At 32.3% G+C, this 17,964-nt stretch overlaps 1 protein-coding gene across 3 annotated transcripts in view; it reads left to right on the top strand.

Moving 5' to 3' along the window:
* nAChRalpha6 (nicotinic acetylcholine receptor alpha6) overlaps positions 1–17,964 on the top strand; it is a 71,826-nt gene that overhangs the window by 43,902 nt on the left and 9,960 nt on the right. Inside the window, exons 2-4 of one of the 3 annotated variants that reach the window (XM_013321508.1) lie at positions 5,425–5,564; positions 9,731–9,775; positions 13,084–13,193. In XM_013321508.1, coding sequence (XP_013176962.1) covers positions 5,425–5,564; positions 9,731–9,775; positions 13,084–13,193 — 295 coding nt within the window. Of the gene's footprint in view, positions 1–5,424; positions 5,565–9,203; positions 9,249–9,730; positions 9,776–13,083; positions 13,194–17,964 lie in introns of all 3 variants that reach the window. The other 2 variants (XM_013321509.1, XM_013321510.1) reach the window with 2 other exon arrangements.

Genomic DNA, 17,964 nt, shown 5'->3' with positions numbered 1-17,964 from the left:
GTAAAATACTGACTACAATAATAATGGGTTTGGTTAAATATAAGATAGGCAGTAGGATTAGATATTAATCCTGACTTACGATGCCCTAATGGCAGGAGTGCGGTTGATCCTTTATACGAGTACGTACCGCAATAGTCATTAGCAAGGAGTTCCCAATGTTAAGAAACATTTAGCGGTTAAAGTGTTAGCTCAGTTCAGTTTATTATCTTGAAATTTGAACTTTAATTTATAATGTTACTATTTGTTGCACGCGACTCCATCCGCGCGGTGTTGAAATAAACATAATTTAGTAGCCTATGTGTTCTTCCAGACTATGTTGTAGATGTGTGCCAAATTTCACCAAAAAACGTACAGCCATCACGGAAATACCTTCATACAAATATCCATTATATTTAAAGTCTTAAGTTGCTTCTGGCTATTGTTGTTCATGTTTACTGAATATATCTTTTATCATTTTGTTTTTATTAAATTGAGATTTTATTGAAATAAATTGATGTGAATTTGTATTGGCTTTGTCACAGTAAAACAAAACATTCAAAGGCTGTCATATCCATACAATTTGAAAACAATATCTTACAGTTAAATCGGAATAAACAAATGAATAACACGGCGATTTCAGTGGAGCGATTTAATTAATACATAGCTCGGTCCAAGGTGAACATTTGACGACTGTCAGATATCTAAGGGGTGTTGCCATGGAAACCTCTCAGCCACCTTCATTTTTGCCCAACTCCCCCCTTGGCTGCTTTGCACCGTTTCTTTGACAAAACGAAGCAATTTACGCGATCGCATGGATTGTTAAATATAAAAGTTATCAACGCGTTTACGTTTAGTTATATTTGATTTTCTTTTAAGATCTCCCGAGAGAGCTGCAATTATTTAGCAAGATTGATATTTTGACAACATTAAGTTTTTTTTAAAATAGAATACCGGATTTTACATATCTATATTACTTAAATGTATGTTGGATATTAATAATATATAAAATTGTAAGTTTGCACATGTCAAAAACTTGTGTATGTATTGTACATACACAAGTTTTTGTTAAAAATGTGGATAAACTTTACTTTCCAAAACGAAAAAAGTAACGTAAAAATATTACAATCCTGAGTCAGTCTGGTAAAAATATTCAGTATGAAAATACTTTGAAAATTGATACGTTATCAACGATATTGGGTACAATATAGAGTGTAACAAAATGGAGCTGTGATGGGTTGTGTCCTATTGTATCGTATTATCGTGGTCCGGTGGAAAACGAAAGGTGCGGGAGACCGCAAAGGGACGTCGGTGGACCCTGTATAAAGTAACATCTCATTGTATTACAAATGTTGCTTACTATGTTGTCTATGAATCCAATGATTTATATTAGATATTTTATTATAACGATGAGCTTTATGTTATTACTAGTTGAAGCCTAAGACTTCGTCTGCGGGAAACAAAAAGAAAAACTCAGTAAGTAGCCTATGTGTTCTTAGAGAGTATGTTCTACGTCTATGCCAAATTTAGTCGAGATCTGTTGAGTCGTTCTGGAGATAACTTCTAACAAACATCCATCTTAACTTTCACAGTAATAATATAAGTAATTAGTAATGGTAAGAAGTAAAATTATTGTTTTAAGCATATTATTACTTGTCACCTACGGTTTATGGTTTTTCGTCGTATGTTTTTATTTTCGAGAGTGTAATGTCATGTTTTATTAAATAAATATATAACTCGATGAAACTGGATGAGAGCACAGCAAAGTACTTCATTATCAAACATTTGATGCATTATAAAATTAAGAACAAAATTGTTGATATTTATTTTTATTATCGCACCGCTGTGGACATGAGAATTCAATTAGAGCGCACCGACGAGCACGACCGACGTACCGCGGTAATTATTCTAAAATGTGCTTTAATACTTTAATAACAAAGTTGAAAATTTATCCGCAATGTAACAATTCATTACGCTTCTCGTGTTTCGCATATATTGTAATATAAGTTTTATTGCTTAGACATAAAGTTGAAAATCTACAAATACGGACAGTTTAAAATAGATTCTGGATTAGATGTCTGCTTTTATTAGAAGCATGCTAGTGCCTCGGATAACGTTGGCCGCTCACATGAAAATTTCGGACGATTAACGTAAATCGCTCAACAGGGAATTAGGCTGTGTGCACACTAGAGCGGACCGGTGTATCGCATTCGTTCATTAGCGTTTGAGATAATCGCGTTACAGCGCATTTGCCAAAATTTTACAAGCAATGTATAATTGCACCCTATTCTAGAACTTGCCTTACTTTATTCAATATTAAAACTGTAGGACGTTCCCGTTATTGGCGTAGTATTTTAAAGGACGGACTTAAAGTTATTATTAATGGAGACCAACAGTAGTTGTATAAAGGTTGCTACACATTGCGTGCGGCGTTACAGGAACAAAAGAATGAACCCATGCCGCGCGGATATCCGATGAAGGAAAGAGGATGAAGTAAAAACATACAATACAGCGGCTTATGATTTATTTTTTTGCATGTTTTTATATTTCTTATCAAATGATTAAGTAAATATTTCGAAGTAAAAATATCTTACTAATATTGTAAATGGGAATGTTTGGATGTATGCATATTTGTTTGTTTTAAGGTATCTCCAGAACTTCACGGGTCTCGCTGAAATTGTCATAAATATAGAACATAGACTGAAAGAGCACATACTGATTAATTTTTTTTTTAATAAACTTAACAAGCTGTATCTATGAATAACACGTTTGCGACTACATCTATTTCTACAGGGTGTTGGACCGTGGCAATGATTGTACCGCACGTGCAACACCGAGGTCCAATGTGATTCAATTACATTGGATGACGTCATATTGTAGTCATCATTATTGTGAGTCACGCACAATTCTTTTTTTTCGGGTGTCATCCCTATTTTTCTTTTTTGTCTATTCGAATAATCGGTATATAAATATATTACGTCATGTATAGAGAGAGGGATCTTTTTTTGAAAATAGTTTATTACGATTTGTAGGACATATTCAAGGTAAAAATTTGTGTAACTTTTATTTAGTTTTAAACTGAAGGAAATTAACATAAATTACATACCTAAGTAAAAATTTAATAACATCGCTGGAAATCAGAATTAATACATTTGAATTTTTTTTTTGCATTTAGAACTAATATTTCGTACGTCTCAAATGATATCTCGTTCCTTGCAATAAGGCTTCCTGATCTCCAGCTAAAAGGTAATATCGTCAAAGGTACTCATAATCATATTATTTTATGTACGTCGTTAAAGGATAAGGCAGCGACGTAATGAGATATCATTTTGTTCATTTATTTTAATGATACTAATTTATTTTATATTTTTCATTTCTTTCTATTAAATTCTTTTCTTCATTTATCTAATACATATTTATTAAATTTCTTTTACCTTTCTATTCCTTACTTTTTATTGAACGTCGCTAGCTTAGTGGTTAAGCACTTGACTTGTAAACTGCAGATCAGATGTTTTTTTTCGATTTACATATGTATATAAGTATGTATGTATATATATATATTTATCCGAAGTTCTTACGGTGAAGGAAAACATCGTGATACAACCTGCACATCTGCGGAGAAATTCAAAGATATGTGCAAAGTCAACCCCCACATGACTAGCATGGATGACTATAGCCTAGTCACTCGTAACTTAGGCTAAGCTCCGAACACCTCAGTGGGTACGTATAGTAAGCTAATGATGATGATAACTTTATCACCTTTTCGAAATCTTCTGCACAAAATCTGGGAATACATTTATAACTTATGAATGACATAAAAATAGTAACAAAAATATTTGGTCTTTTTTATGACGGGCAATTAATTTTCTTGATGTAAAATATCTCTCTATACTCATCAATGTAAACAACATTGAGAGACATTTTAATTAACCCTTTCGCGTTGTAAAATTGGCCTTAGTAATCGAATACGACCACTCGGCAGTTCGTTTATTTCAAGGGAGAGCCGACGTCTCTTACTGTCATGTGGGGATTGCTTTAGTTCGTCGTGTGCAATCTTCTTGACGTTTTTACAATTGCATACGACCACTTTATTCAATTCCGTAGACGTAGTGTTCTGATAAACGATGAATATTTGATTTAGTTTGAATTTGTCGCAGTGCAGTAGTTTATTCTTTATAAAAACATATTTTTATTAAGATTGTGTAATTCAAAACGTGTGTAGTTATATTTTATCTTTCATAAAAATAAGCTTTAAGAAATTGATTAATAACAGTTTTCCACATTCTACTTATTTAATAACGAATGTAATAACTTTTTGAAAACCATAAATTAGAGCTGTGTAAAAGATATCCAATTAAGTAAAATTAGTCGTGACTAAAATTGTAAAGTTTAATATTAGCAAAGTTATTCGTGAGGCAGCCGTGGCCGCGACGCTTGATCCGTTGCCAAAAGCCGTCGGCCGCGCAAGATATAGCAATAAAGCCTGTTGTCCACTTGTGCGTTAATATCGCCTCGACTGGCTTCGCCGCGGCGGATTAGTTGCCGTCTCGCCACATTATTGCTCTATAGTAAACAAAACGGGCGCTGGCATTATCCTCTCGCTTTTGTTTAGTTCGCTCGATATCTTTGAAGACCACTGCCAAGGCTTGAATAAACATTTTAATGGGAATGAATAAAATATAACGCTTAATATAGTATTATAGTTAAATTTTATATTTTGTAGCATCTATAAGAAATCATTTACAGTCTCATTAAGTATCACAGGGTTTCAGCCATAATCAATACATAAAGGCGGAATCAATATCCGTTATCTGTAAAATGTGACCGCGGCTACATTGAATTCCCCGGGACATAAAGCAACGTTTACCTCCATCCGAATCTGTCTATCCCTTTCTTTCACTTAATCCACTAGAGGCTGTCCCATTTTATCCGCCGTATATCACGTTCATAAGAGCGAACTAAGCTCCTAAAACGAGTGTTTATTGCTGGTCCTTTGAGTCGGACTCTAGTGAATTTCTGAGAAAGAACACGCCAGTAAATTGGCCCTTTTGTTTTCCTGCTAAGAGCGGTCATATATTCAGTCGAGGAGTGGTCCAGGTGCGTGGCTAATGGTCTTATCTCGGCTTCTCCACGAGTGTGTTTCAAACAAAGGTAAGCTTTAGGATTTATCACATTTGTAGCGGTGCGATGCTCAATTTTTCATTGGAATGTTTCCTGCGCGGATTGTATAAGGTATGGTTTTATAAGTATACCTTATATATATTATTTTATATTATATAAAGAATTAAGAGGTCCTGTAGCTGTAATAAATAGACGTGAAATTATAATACCAGATCGTCAATAGTTTTAGTAGCAATTCAAATCAAATTTTTGTGCGTTAAATTTAAAACACTTTATTGATCAAACGTTGAAGTTATTCAATATAACGCATGCTTTTGTTTTATTTAGTATCGGAGCAAGGGCCGCACGAAAAGCGATTGCTGAATGCACTGCTAGCCTCCTACAACACCTTGGAGCGGCCTGTTGCCAACGAGAGCGAGCCTCTCGAGGTACGCTTCGGCCTCACGCTGCAGCAGATCATTGACGTGGTAAGATATCAATTATTACTACTACCGATATCTCATCCTACTATATCTTTGAATTAAACTGTGACAATTTTATGTGAGTTCTATCATAGAAATAATTGTGTTCTATACATGTTTTGTTTTAAAGAAGAAAGATTACTACGAAGTAGGTAAATGTTTATGTATTTGCTACTTACATATGTAATCGTCTACGTATTTAGAATATGCATAAAGGAAATATATATTTGTAAAACTTGGTATTTTGTTATGTAAGAATATTTTATGTTTTTTTTTAGAAATTAAAAATTATGATATAGGACATTATGACGGCTAAGACGTTAGCTCTTCATTTATTTAATTATTTTTTTTAACTACATTTAAATTGTGTTAAAAAGACGTAAGATACAAGTTTTTAAAGTTATAAATACAAGAACACTTTACTACGCACACATCACGATTCAATTTTATTTCAATGTCTTGACTACAAGTAAAATTATTTTATCCAAAGACATTTCTTCAGTCTATATCAATTTCTACATTCTGTAAGTGCAATCTTAAAAGATAAAAAGAGAAATATTCATAGAGCGAAGTGCAGAACTTAGGAACTCTTTTCTTTTGTTTCGATTTATCAAAGAATTAAATTTCCTTTCATATCAATGGTTAAAAATACACATAATTGATTACGTAAAAAATATCAAACTGTTGTCAAAAAAACTACAATTTTGTCTATGGTGAACAAAAAGATGAAACTATAATATTTTTCGAGTGCAACTCGATGCAATAATTTTAAATGATGAATTAGAAGGACTCCAATATTCTATCAGGCAATCGTTTTAAAAATAAATATTGCTATTTTTTTGTAACAGTTAAATAATTTAAATTTGTACGATTTACAGGTAATAAATATAACTTCAAATACTCATCCAAATTAATCGTAATTTCCACTTTAGGTAAAAGCGGACTATTGAGTTGGTGTTTCCGATTAGTGCTATTGTTAATATTCTATCGTATTTGTTAGGTTGAATGTACATAAGGATATTGTAAAATTTATTAACCGACCCAAAACCGCCCTGGGTACAATTGTGATAACAAATTACGTTGCCTTCAAGTTATAATTTTCAAAGATAATGTTACCCTGGACAGTTTAGTTTATTCAATATCAAATACAAAATGTTATTGCATTATCTAACATTTATCTATTGTATATCTTACATCTTATTAATATCATAAATGCGAATGTTTAGATGGATGGATGTTTGCTTGAAGGTATCTCCAGAACGGCTGAACGGATCTGGATAACATTTGGCATACATATAGAAAATTGTCTGGAAGAACACATAGGCTACTAATTATGTATTTATTTAATTCCACGTGAAAGGAGTCGCGGGCGACAGCTAGTATTTTTATAAAAAACTAATCAAATAAAGTATCGTTAGCCAAATTAATCATCCTGTATTCAGTAGAGAATGTTATCCTACCAAAAATAAGTATTTAGATTAGAGGGCGTTAGTTGCTAAGAAATGTTTCTATATTAGTGTTAGGTTTATACGATATCAAATCTCCACTTCCACTACAAATAAGTGGAATTACAATGGCTTTAGTTCTATCGTAATAAAACTTGCCAAGTGCCCAAAGTTTATTGTAGTTTATTTTGTATAGAGATTAACGATCGTAAGATCTCTTCCTGTTTCCTTAACATAGCAACTTGATAGAAGTACTCAGTTTAGTGTTACAAATGTTTTACTGAGGAAACATCACTTAATACCAACTTTCGTTCGCTTTAGTAATCTGAACACACTTATACTGCAATGAAGATGTTTTACATAGAAATGTTATTAACAGAAAGGAACAACTTTGAAATAATTATTTTATAACGAATGCAATTTGTAATGAAATTAATTTTGTTTGGAGCTTTGAAAATCAATTTAAACTTTATATTCCTATAGATTTTATTACAGCAATATTCTATTTTACATTAGTTAATTTATCATCATCTAAAATATATAATCTAATCTTTGTATATAATATTGTTCAAAAAACAATATATATACAGGGTATATAAAGGGTTTCATTAACACATTCGGCAGTAAATATTCACTCTAACAAATTGAAGTACACATTAAAAAATATTGCATAAAAATAAAATATTTGTTTAATCTATGCAAAACATAAAGCGAATACAAGTAGATGTAATTTATCATTGACTAGAAATGAAAGAAATTTTAGTTTGAAAAAAAAAGTCAAAAGAGAAAGGCGTTGAAATTGAACTAGCTTTCTAAGAATCGAGTTAACGAAGCGCTCTTGTAGCTCTGATCTACGGAACAAAACGGAAGTTATACGCGAACGGGATAAGGTTCCGTTGGAAAATGGAACAAAGTAACTCGACAGCGGTCGTGCCGCGGGCACAACGCTTTCAAAGCGCTCCCAGCTTTCGCATCTTTTAGCAATATTTTCAGTGTCATTGGCAACAAAGAAATATTTTAAATGTATTTTGTCACTGTAAATATATATTTTTAAAATATAAATTATTTTGAACATCCAAAACACTGTTTTAAATTTACACTTTAAGCTCAAGATAGTTTTGAAGTTTGCGAGGCGATGTAATTTTATAGGTTTTAATGACTTTGTCCAATAAATCTTGATATAAGGATGAATTATAACCACGCCTTAGTAAAAACACTTTCAAATACAATCATGATGATAAATAATCGGTATACTCACGTTGGCGTTGTGTTGGCAACACTGCAATTTAAAAACAATTGCTCACAACGTGAATTGATACAGTCCCTTGATATCGTGTTGCCGACAAAATGGAAACTACGTCTGTTAGTCAAATGGAATGCTTTATCTTTTACCATATAGTCTCACGAAAGTTTGAATAATTTAATATGAAGTAATTGTTTTGAAATTATTTATTTATTTCTGTGATTTTACATACATTTCTAAATATTAATCAAACCTTTGCCAGTTAAATGTATCTAACGTCTTTTTAACTTAAATGTAGTGCAAATGAAATTGTCATATTTTATTTAACCAGCTGACGAGAAAGTTTAGTTGAATCGTATTATGGCTACAACATTTTCATCTCGATTATAGTTTTTATATGATTTCTTAAACTTAAACATGGTATTTGTTAACATATCAGATAAATATCGGACTATTAATATTAGATTTCAGTTTTGTGTTTTGTTAAATATATTTAATTAAGGTTAAAATTGTCGTTATTCAAATTATTGCAGTAGCGAGTTGTCTATTGAACTCCCTATTCTCTATGTTTAAGGGATTGTTAATTGTCGTCTCATCCGTAATGGTCAAGGTTATTATAATTAAAACGTTCTCTTGTCAGTACAAAATTACCTAAATATCTTTTAGTACTAACAAAACCAGTTCCATTAATTGTTTAAGTTTAAAATGTACAATGATATTTGTTTTATCACGTAAATATTGTATAGGTTCTAAGGCACAAATTAATTGAAGTTGGTTAGTAAAATTATAAATAATAGTTCAACTTAATTTATTAGAAATTTTAATACAAAGTTTCTACTTTAAAGAAAAAAAAATCAAATGGCGATGGAATTAATTAATCAATAGAGATTACATTGATTGTAAATTCATTGTATCTTTTTCATTTCTTTTGCCGCGTGTTGCATTTAACAAAATAAGGATGAGAAAAACCAAATCTTGACCACAAACGTCTGGCTTAACTTGGTAAGTGGTAGGAGCCGGGCCCGGCGCCTTCGCCGCCCCGCCCTTGCGACCCCCCACCGGTAAAACGACATTCGATTTTATCAAAATTTCTTTTTATACAAAATTTTCTGATTTCTATTCACGCTAAAAGCACAGTATGCACTGAATTATGTAAAAATTGCTTTTGCGTTTTTAAAGCACGGATCGAGGATATAATAGTGTTTGGGTGTAGGCAGGAGGCGGGCGCGGCTCGGGGCGCCTTCGCGGCACTCTGTCGCATGGAGTCGGTGTTACTCGTTACCTTGTTGTTACGTCGTTTCGCCTACCAGCATTAGAGGGTGCGCGGAGGGCGGCGCGCGAGGCGAGGCGGTGCGCATGCGGCCCTCGCGCGCCGCCCGCCGCCGCCCGACCTTTGTGTGCGGCGTGAGGTTCACAGCTGATTAGAACATTGTACTGACTGCGCCCTTTCTCTCTGTTTATGTTGACATCGTCTAACCAAATAGGACGAGAAGAATCAACTACTTATAACCAATATATGGCTGTCATTGGTAAGTGTGATTAAACAAAGCAAACTAAATTAACTCAATAAAATTTCTATCTTTTCTTTCATTTTTCTTTTTGATTTCTTCTTTTAGTTTCTTTGACTCGTTATTTTGATTCTTCTATGCGTTGACTCTGTCCTTAATTTCTTCTGCTATCTATCTATGAAAATTGCATTGCATTGTGGAGTATTCGGCAGATTTGATATGTCACTGTTGTCTTGACAGTTACTTAGAAGTTTTTTCTAACCTTGTAATGATGACCTCCAGCCATGCTGTAGACTAGTGTGTAGACCCTGTCATGCAACCCATCATACCAACTGTTCATAATTTAGTCAATCTTACCTCGTACATTCAGTAACAAGCATTTATATAAAACTATTAAAATAATTTGAAATTTTATTTTTTTAGTTCCTGCGGGTAAAGAACGAACTATGTAGAGTATGGTGAATAATTAAAAAAAAATCTTTAATTCTCTCCCCTAAAAAAAAATATATAATGACAGTAACAAACTTTATCCTCGTGAGAATACAGGAGAAATAAATTCTTTGTATTTTGTTATATTTCTGGGCGCTTATTTTTCGTTGATATTTTCCGCGATAAAACTGCCGTGTAAGCCGCAATGCATTAACAATATGTACTAATGGTTGACCTTAATATGTTCATAAAAAATACCATAAGACTAAAAACACAATATTGTCAGCATTTCTATGCTTATATAAACAAATTATAAATATATATATATATATGTAAAAAGATAAATGTCGGGTTATTTAGGTTCGCAGATTGTGTCAATTGAAAGTAACATATTGGTGTAAGATGTTTGTCGATTTATCAAAATTGGATTTTGCACATCTTATTTGATATGTTATAATAAATATTCACTGTATACTGATTGTGCACAAACCGAATATTTGCTGACGTTTTTTTTTTTATTTTATTTGGCTATAATATGACTGTAGTATTTTCATACTATGCATGGCCGTTGAATGGAATTATTATTAAAACGAAAATTAAAAAACAATTTTAAATTTTACACATTAATTTGATCATTTGACAGACAATTCGAATTTTGAATGCGTTTTTATTTTAAATTTTGATAAAAATAAAACACCCTTTATATGTTGAGTTAGAGTTATTTTTATTTGAAGTTATTAAAGTCAGTTTGATATTTTCTTAAAATAAAAATATAAATAATGCTTTAATAACATACTTTTACTGTTATCAATAATTATGTGCCAGAGTGTTTTTTAACTTGCATTTAAAAGTTCCAATTTCAAAAATTCATTTTTTTTACTAAACATTAGAGGTATGTTAGAAAGCTAAATAAATGATAATTTAGCATTTACCAATATGGCAGCTTAGTATATGAATAAAAGTTGTAGTTATTATGGTTATGTTTGAAGAAAAAAAAATCTTGGAAAGCGGTCAAAATAAACTTCCATTGATCCTTTAGAGATAAGAGTCCTAAGCTTTTGTAATGTGGTATTCGTGACCTCTTTAGTTAGAAAAATGCATGATTAATATCGTTGCATGTATACGTCAGTATTTTCTGTCTGTGTGTCTTTGTGTAAATTTTTATTATGACAAAATGCGTTAAAAAACATGGGATCACTAAGGAATGCATCGCACATAATTTTTCCGCGATCGTATGCATCTGTGTCATCATCCTACTGAGGTCTCATGTTATAGTGGGCAAGTAGTACATGCTATGGCTTTTGTTTGTTTTGCTATAAAACAGTATGTGGATTATCAGCTCTTCTATCGGTTTATTTGCTAATCAAATTTGTTGATGTTTGTCAATATTTTTAAAATATTAATTTACTATTAAATCATCAACAAATTAAAAAAAACACATTTTAGTTTTTAATCTGTGTATTCTTAGTTCTTATTTAGTTTATGTTTGGTTTACGTTTAACTGTTTCTTTCTATAGTTTATAGTTGATAAATTTCTTAATTAAGACAAGATTATTTTTGTTTTAGTTAAGAAATCACAAATAAGACAAGTCATAGTATCTATAAAATTCAAAAGCAAACTTGTACGTGCTGGACGGGCTGGGTATTCCAAAAAGTTTCTATGTTACCGTTGAGTGAAAAAGTAATCTATAAATTCCAGAACCAATTAATCTAATTCAATAGAAATGAAAGTAAAGCGTATAAATGCCACCGTTAGCTTCGACAATTCATAAAGTTAATACGCATAGTAAAACAAAGTGTCAATTATGGACAATGCTGCTTATTATTTTAATTGAAAAATGGAACATTTAGGGTTCTGTACATTGAAAGGAAAAAAAACGGAACCCTTATATGATCACTCTGCCGTCCTACTTAATAAAACTATGCAAAGAATAATATAAGCAAAATAACAGTTAACCAATTAATGATTATTCGATAGTTAATGATCGGTTTAACTAAAGATTTGCTGTTATTTGATAATATTTCTAGGCAGATTACAATTTGGCAAAGTTTACAATCGGTCGGTGACACAGCCCAGATATTGCCTTCAAGTTGGTTAAACAAACTTTTGTAATATGAGAGGGTACAAAGTTAGTAGGGTACCCTTAAGTCAGCTTTGTTACGTTGCTATCTAAATAGCAGCCTCAGTTATTGTCAGGCAGCTTTAAATCGTACACCCCGTTCGGTGCGTACAGTTCGGAAACAATTTTGAAACTTACCATTTCTCGTTTAAAGTTAGTTTTTGTTTGGCATCTCTTGTTCAATAGATATTCAATCATGTTCCAATTTGAACAACATTAGATGACTTTGTAAAAGATAAAAGGTAAAGCCAATTTTCAGACAACATTCAAATATAAATACTGTAAATAAATACTTTATTATTCATTATTTCGTCTGTATATTTTAATCAGCTTTTTACGTATATCAAATTATAAAAAAATATAAATTTTTACACGTATTATAAAGTTGTAAATTATTTTATATTTATCATTGCTTTAAGGCTTCAAAATTGTTTCTATAAGCTTAATTGTATATATTTTTCAATTATCGAGGGCCTGCGATATTGTGAACTCAATTCGAACTGATCTCCAATTACATATCCAATAAAGCATGGATACGTTCATACGGTGCTGACACAAGCATCTATAGATAAGCAATTTACAACGAATCGAGTTTACATTCGCTTTTTTAATTGCTTTTCAGACACAGATAATATAATGGACAATAACATATAATACTTTCGAAAAGACATTAAAGAAGTTATAAATCGCGTTCTACAGAATATTGTTTTTATATTATTCGTGTCTGTATGAAATATTATTAAATATATGAGTATGTTTAATATTGGATTAACACGTCAGGAATGGAATGACTACAACTTGAGATGGAATGACACCGAGTACGGAGGTGTCAAGGATCTGCGCATCACACCGAACAAGCTATGGAAACCTGACGTTTTGATGTACAATAGGTAAGACTTATCAAGTAAGGAGTTGGATTTAATTATATTTTTTTCAGAAATGACTATTCATGATGATAGATGGCGTTAAAATCGATGTATGTAACGCAAATAAAGTAACACAAAAATGAGTAGTTGAATAAGTATCGTTTGGAACTTAAGACAGTATTTTTTTAATTTAAATCTCATTGGTATCGTATTTAAAAATTTTATTTCAGGATTATATCTAATAGAGTTCCAAAAGCACAAAAGGTTGTTTTTTTGTTCAAAAATGAGTTATGTTTTTATATGTAGGAGCCGTAGAATTATGTTCATTCGACTGGTTCATGGTTTCATAAAATCATTGCTAAGAATATAAGTTTCGCCGTAAATAATAAAAAAAAATCTAAAAGTTTTCTTGTAGTAATCTAGAACACCTGTGCAACACGTATTTCAACTAACCTTAGCCTCCGAGATTTTCTATTCGACATTTTCCTCGATTCAAGAGCACATTTCTAAATTGGCAACCCTGTTTCAACAGGATAAACACGTGGCGTACAAAACACGCCACAAACAAGCCTATTTTATTATCCGAAGCTTTAAGCCGAGGTTAAAGAACAAAACTGAAGTTTTATGTGCGATTTCAAAACTAAATGAACAGAATGAATGCAAAGGATTAAACGAGTAGTGGTGGATGTGTTTTATAAAAAAAACTTTAAATTGGTCATATGTTGGTATTTTGCAGTGGCCTCACACGTTGGTGTATTCAGCAAAAATGTTTATTATGCTAAGCCACAGTTGAAACTATAGTAGTTGCTTCATTTTGTAAATGTTTTCCCTCGTGTAAAATGTTTTTTATACGAAGAGCAGTTAGATAAAGCAAACAAAACGATTTGATTTGCTTATCTTATGTATTATTTATTTCATTTATTAACTCTTGATGCTATTATAAGAGATAAATAAATTACTTATCTTAGTTTATATGTTTGATTTACAATAAGGACGCAACGTATATACCACAATTTAAATCATTTAATTAATATGAAATAAAAAGAAACAATCCATTTGTACTTTTATATAGCATTTGAAGTAGAGCTGAGTTTATTACTCGGCAAATATTGAGCAAATGGGCTGCACAGTTTACGCGCTGATTATATCGAGTTTATCGCGGCAATTTATTCGCGACAGTCAGTTTTATTGTGCCCCCCAATGCCACCAGTGCCCCTCGTGCCCCCAGTAATGTATCGCAAACTCATTTGCTGATAGCGTAGCTATGAAAACTTTCTTGCTTCAAGCTTAACGATCTCATTAAAACGTTATAGTAAAGTAATCGAATAATTTTATAGGCTTAAGCCATTGTAGCCCGTTATTGAGTAATCGTTCAAACTAGCGAGTCGGTGATATGATAACAAATATACCTTTAAGTATTATTGAAATTGTATAAATTAAACAGTGGTAGAGCCGACAATAACATGATTGCAATGGTCCGGCTCGATCGGTAAAATACCACTAACACACAAAAGATAGGCATGAAGTAGAAGTTATTATGCGTTCCTCTATCTATGCTCATCTGATTGAAAGTATGAAACACATCTAAAAATGTATATGGGTAACAGTTACGTCAATGTTACGGCGAATTTATGTTGCGTTTGTTTGTTTGCCACCTTTTACTTAAAAAAAAGAAATTAATAGAGGGGGGGGGGACAAGATTTGCTAGAATAATTTCAAATGATAGTTCCTAGTAATATTTGATGACATATATAATTACCTAAATTCATTACAATTACCAATATTTTGACAACCGTTATCATCATGTTTGCATTATATAAACTGCATCAAAGGTTAAGGAGGTTGATAAGGGTTGTTGACATAATCACGATGTGGTAGGAGCATAAAGTGTTTATCGAAGCGTACCTGGCCGCCTGCCAGATTTACTGTGTCCTAGACGTCCTAAATGTGGGTGCAAAGTTACTATGTTTCAGTTGCAAGCTTCATTTAGCTCGAGTCATCGTGATACGTCGAATATTTTCTTCACCGTATTAGTTATAACCATCGTAGTGATTGGATAATCTCAATTTATTCTTGGTATTATGAAAATAATTCTAATACAAAAACCGACTTGTCAACATTAAACAAGACAATGGAAATAATGCAACAATAATTATACAGATGCGGTACAGAATCCAAATTAAAGTTAGTAATTTCTATACATCTGATTTTCATGACTTTTTTATGAAAACTTATTTAGTTACTAGGTTCAATATATTTATCATTCTGGTTGTGTTAGCATTTTATGTTCTTCGGTCGAGAACTTGCCAATGTGTTAAATAATTCAACAAGGAAAGATTGATGTCTTCTGTAACATCGAATGTTTTAACCTCACGTGAGATGGATTTTTAGTAGTTTTCTGAACAATGAAAACTTTATGGTCATGAATGGAGTTTAATAATAACCCCCCCCCCTCGAAAATATATAGCTTTTACTCAGATTAAAGGAGAAAAATAAAAATAGTGTTGGCAATGGAAACACCCAGTTATGTTAATTGAAGGTGTTGATAATTTACATAACTTATTAATTTCAAATACTTAAATGTTACTATTTCCGGAATATTAGTTATTCCTGACTGACAGCGAGTAATGTTGCCTAAAGCGTGACGCCTCATCGCCGAAGCCGACGACGCGACGCTGACGAATTTAATTAGCTCCAGTCCATTAGCGCTGCGAGCTGTCAACAAGTCACTGTTTGATACACCTACGTATTACTACAACTGTAGATGATAGTCAATTTAAACGTAATATAAACGATTCATATCAGAAATTATGAAATTGACTGCTTAAAGATATTCGACGTTGAATTGTGATAAATTAAATTATGTAAACTGAATTGTTCGCTTTATAGAGTTGACGGCAATCAACTTTATTATATAGCTGGTCGACTAGAAGCACCTTAAGTGGATTTGCAAAATAAAACTAAAATTGTGTGAATGGAATAGCGAAAACCTATATTAAGATGTTACTAGTAAATCTTAATATGGCTACTAAGAAGAGAAATAGTTGATACCGTTGGGTAATTTTACCATAGTCTTTATAAACATACTCTAGATTTCCTATGATTTTGTGGTGTAGAAAATGTAAAGCACAAACACACAAAGGAACAACATATCGTATTGAAAAAAATATTATAAAGAACCGAGAGATCGCGGGAACATTTTCAATTTAAATAATACCATTTTATTACCGAGATCATATTTTAAGTGGCGGGCAATAACATAGCGCCTGAGCGGCCGCTGGACGCGAGCCAATTTTCCCGCTATCTTTTAAGAACACGAAAAGTGAATTATCGCTGATTTGTGAACGTGTTGTGTAAAGTTGGAGACGTGAAATAAGGCCTTGTTTGTGCTCCGCAACGTTTGGCTTGCACGTAGGTATAATAGTCACAAACATAACGTCATGTTCAAATGGAACTATGCACATTTTTTTCTTAATCAAACACCAAAAGTACCAAAGTTATTAGATCCTCTACTTCTAGTTTTATGCACTTGAAAATCATCGATATCAATTTCGAATCGATATAAGTTCAAATTCGAAAAAAATTAAAGTTCCCAAACAATCATGAAGAGGAGGGAATTAGAAACCTATTTATAAGATTAAGCAATATCTACAAAGCAACAATTAAGTCAGTTGGACTCAAAGACGAGGCAAAATCTGTGATAACACTAATGTCAATTTAAATACGGGTACTTTAGTATCATCAAGATATAGTAAATGACAAGAGCTCTTTATATCTATTAATGAAGTTCGGCGATAACGTCAACTTGTGGCCCTCTAAGAACTCTTAGCGGTTTACAAGGATAATATTAACAGAGTTGTAATATTAATTGAATTTTAATGTATGTTTTTAACAATTTGGTTTATATTAAGTATTATTTATAAGTATTTTAACTCTACTAGTTTAGTAAGTTTACATTCTTGTGAATCATGGCAACGTACTTTGCAGAATATTATTTTGTTCACGTAACTACTATTTATTTAAGTGCCAAAGAATCTTTATTTATCATAAAAAAATCAATTCTATTGTGTTGTCAAATTTCAATTGTAAAATATGGAAAGTGCAATACAATTTAACAAAGGGAACACAACAATATTGATTATTAATAAAATTTGTCACATCGCGACCATATTTTTCAGTTCGGTGTAACACATGGCCGGTCGTAATGCGGGTTTGTTGGCGACCAGCCAGCAGTACACGTATTCCATTCATGAATACAACATATACGAGAAAGTACGGACACTTCTTGCTGTGAATTTGCGGCGATTTCTTTTCGCCCCTTTTCAATTGTTAATGTCCGGACATTGTCAAACACTGTTTTACGCGTTCGGGATTTCCTTTTGTGTTAAATAATTTGTTTTTAAATTCCCTGTGGTTCGGATTACTAATAAAGTTTTGTTGTTTGGTCTGGAATACTTCGTGCTCCTTGGTGGCCAATCAGTTGATGTAAATTGTTGGAACTAGTTTTAATGAAGATTTCTTGTACCGAAATTGAACGAGTAATAAATATTTATCGAAAATTTTGGCGCAACAGTAATTTAGACGTATGCCAAGATGGATGTGAGGTGTGACTAGGAAGGATAAAGTTAAAAATGTGTATGTTAGAGCAAGTTCGAAAGCAGCGCCAGTGATCGAGAAATTGAGGAGTAAAAGATTAGCGTGGTTTGGACATGTTATGCGGAGGGATGATGATGATATAAGCAAAAAAGTATTGAGATTGAATGTGCTACAAGGGTAGGGGAAGACCAAAAAAGTA

This window comes from Papilio xuthus, unplaced genomic scaffold (assembly GCF_000836235.2).
Source record: "Papilio xuthus unplaced genomic scaffold, Pxut_1.1 DF825946.1, whole genome shotgun sequence".
NCBI lineage: Eukaryota > Metazoa > Arthropoda > Insecta > Lepidoptera > Papilionidae > Papilio > Papilio xuthus.
The sequence above is the reverse complement of the archived record's forward strand: the minus strand, read 5'-3'. Positions and strand labels throughout refer to the sequence as shown.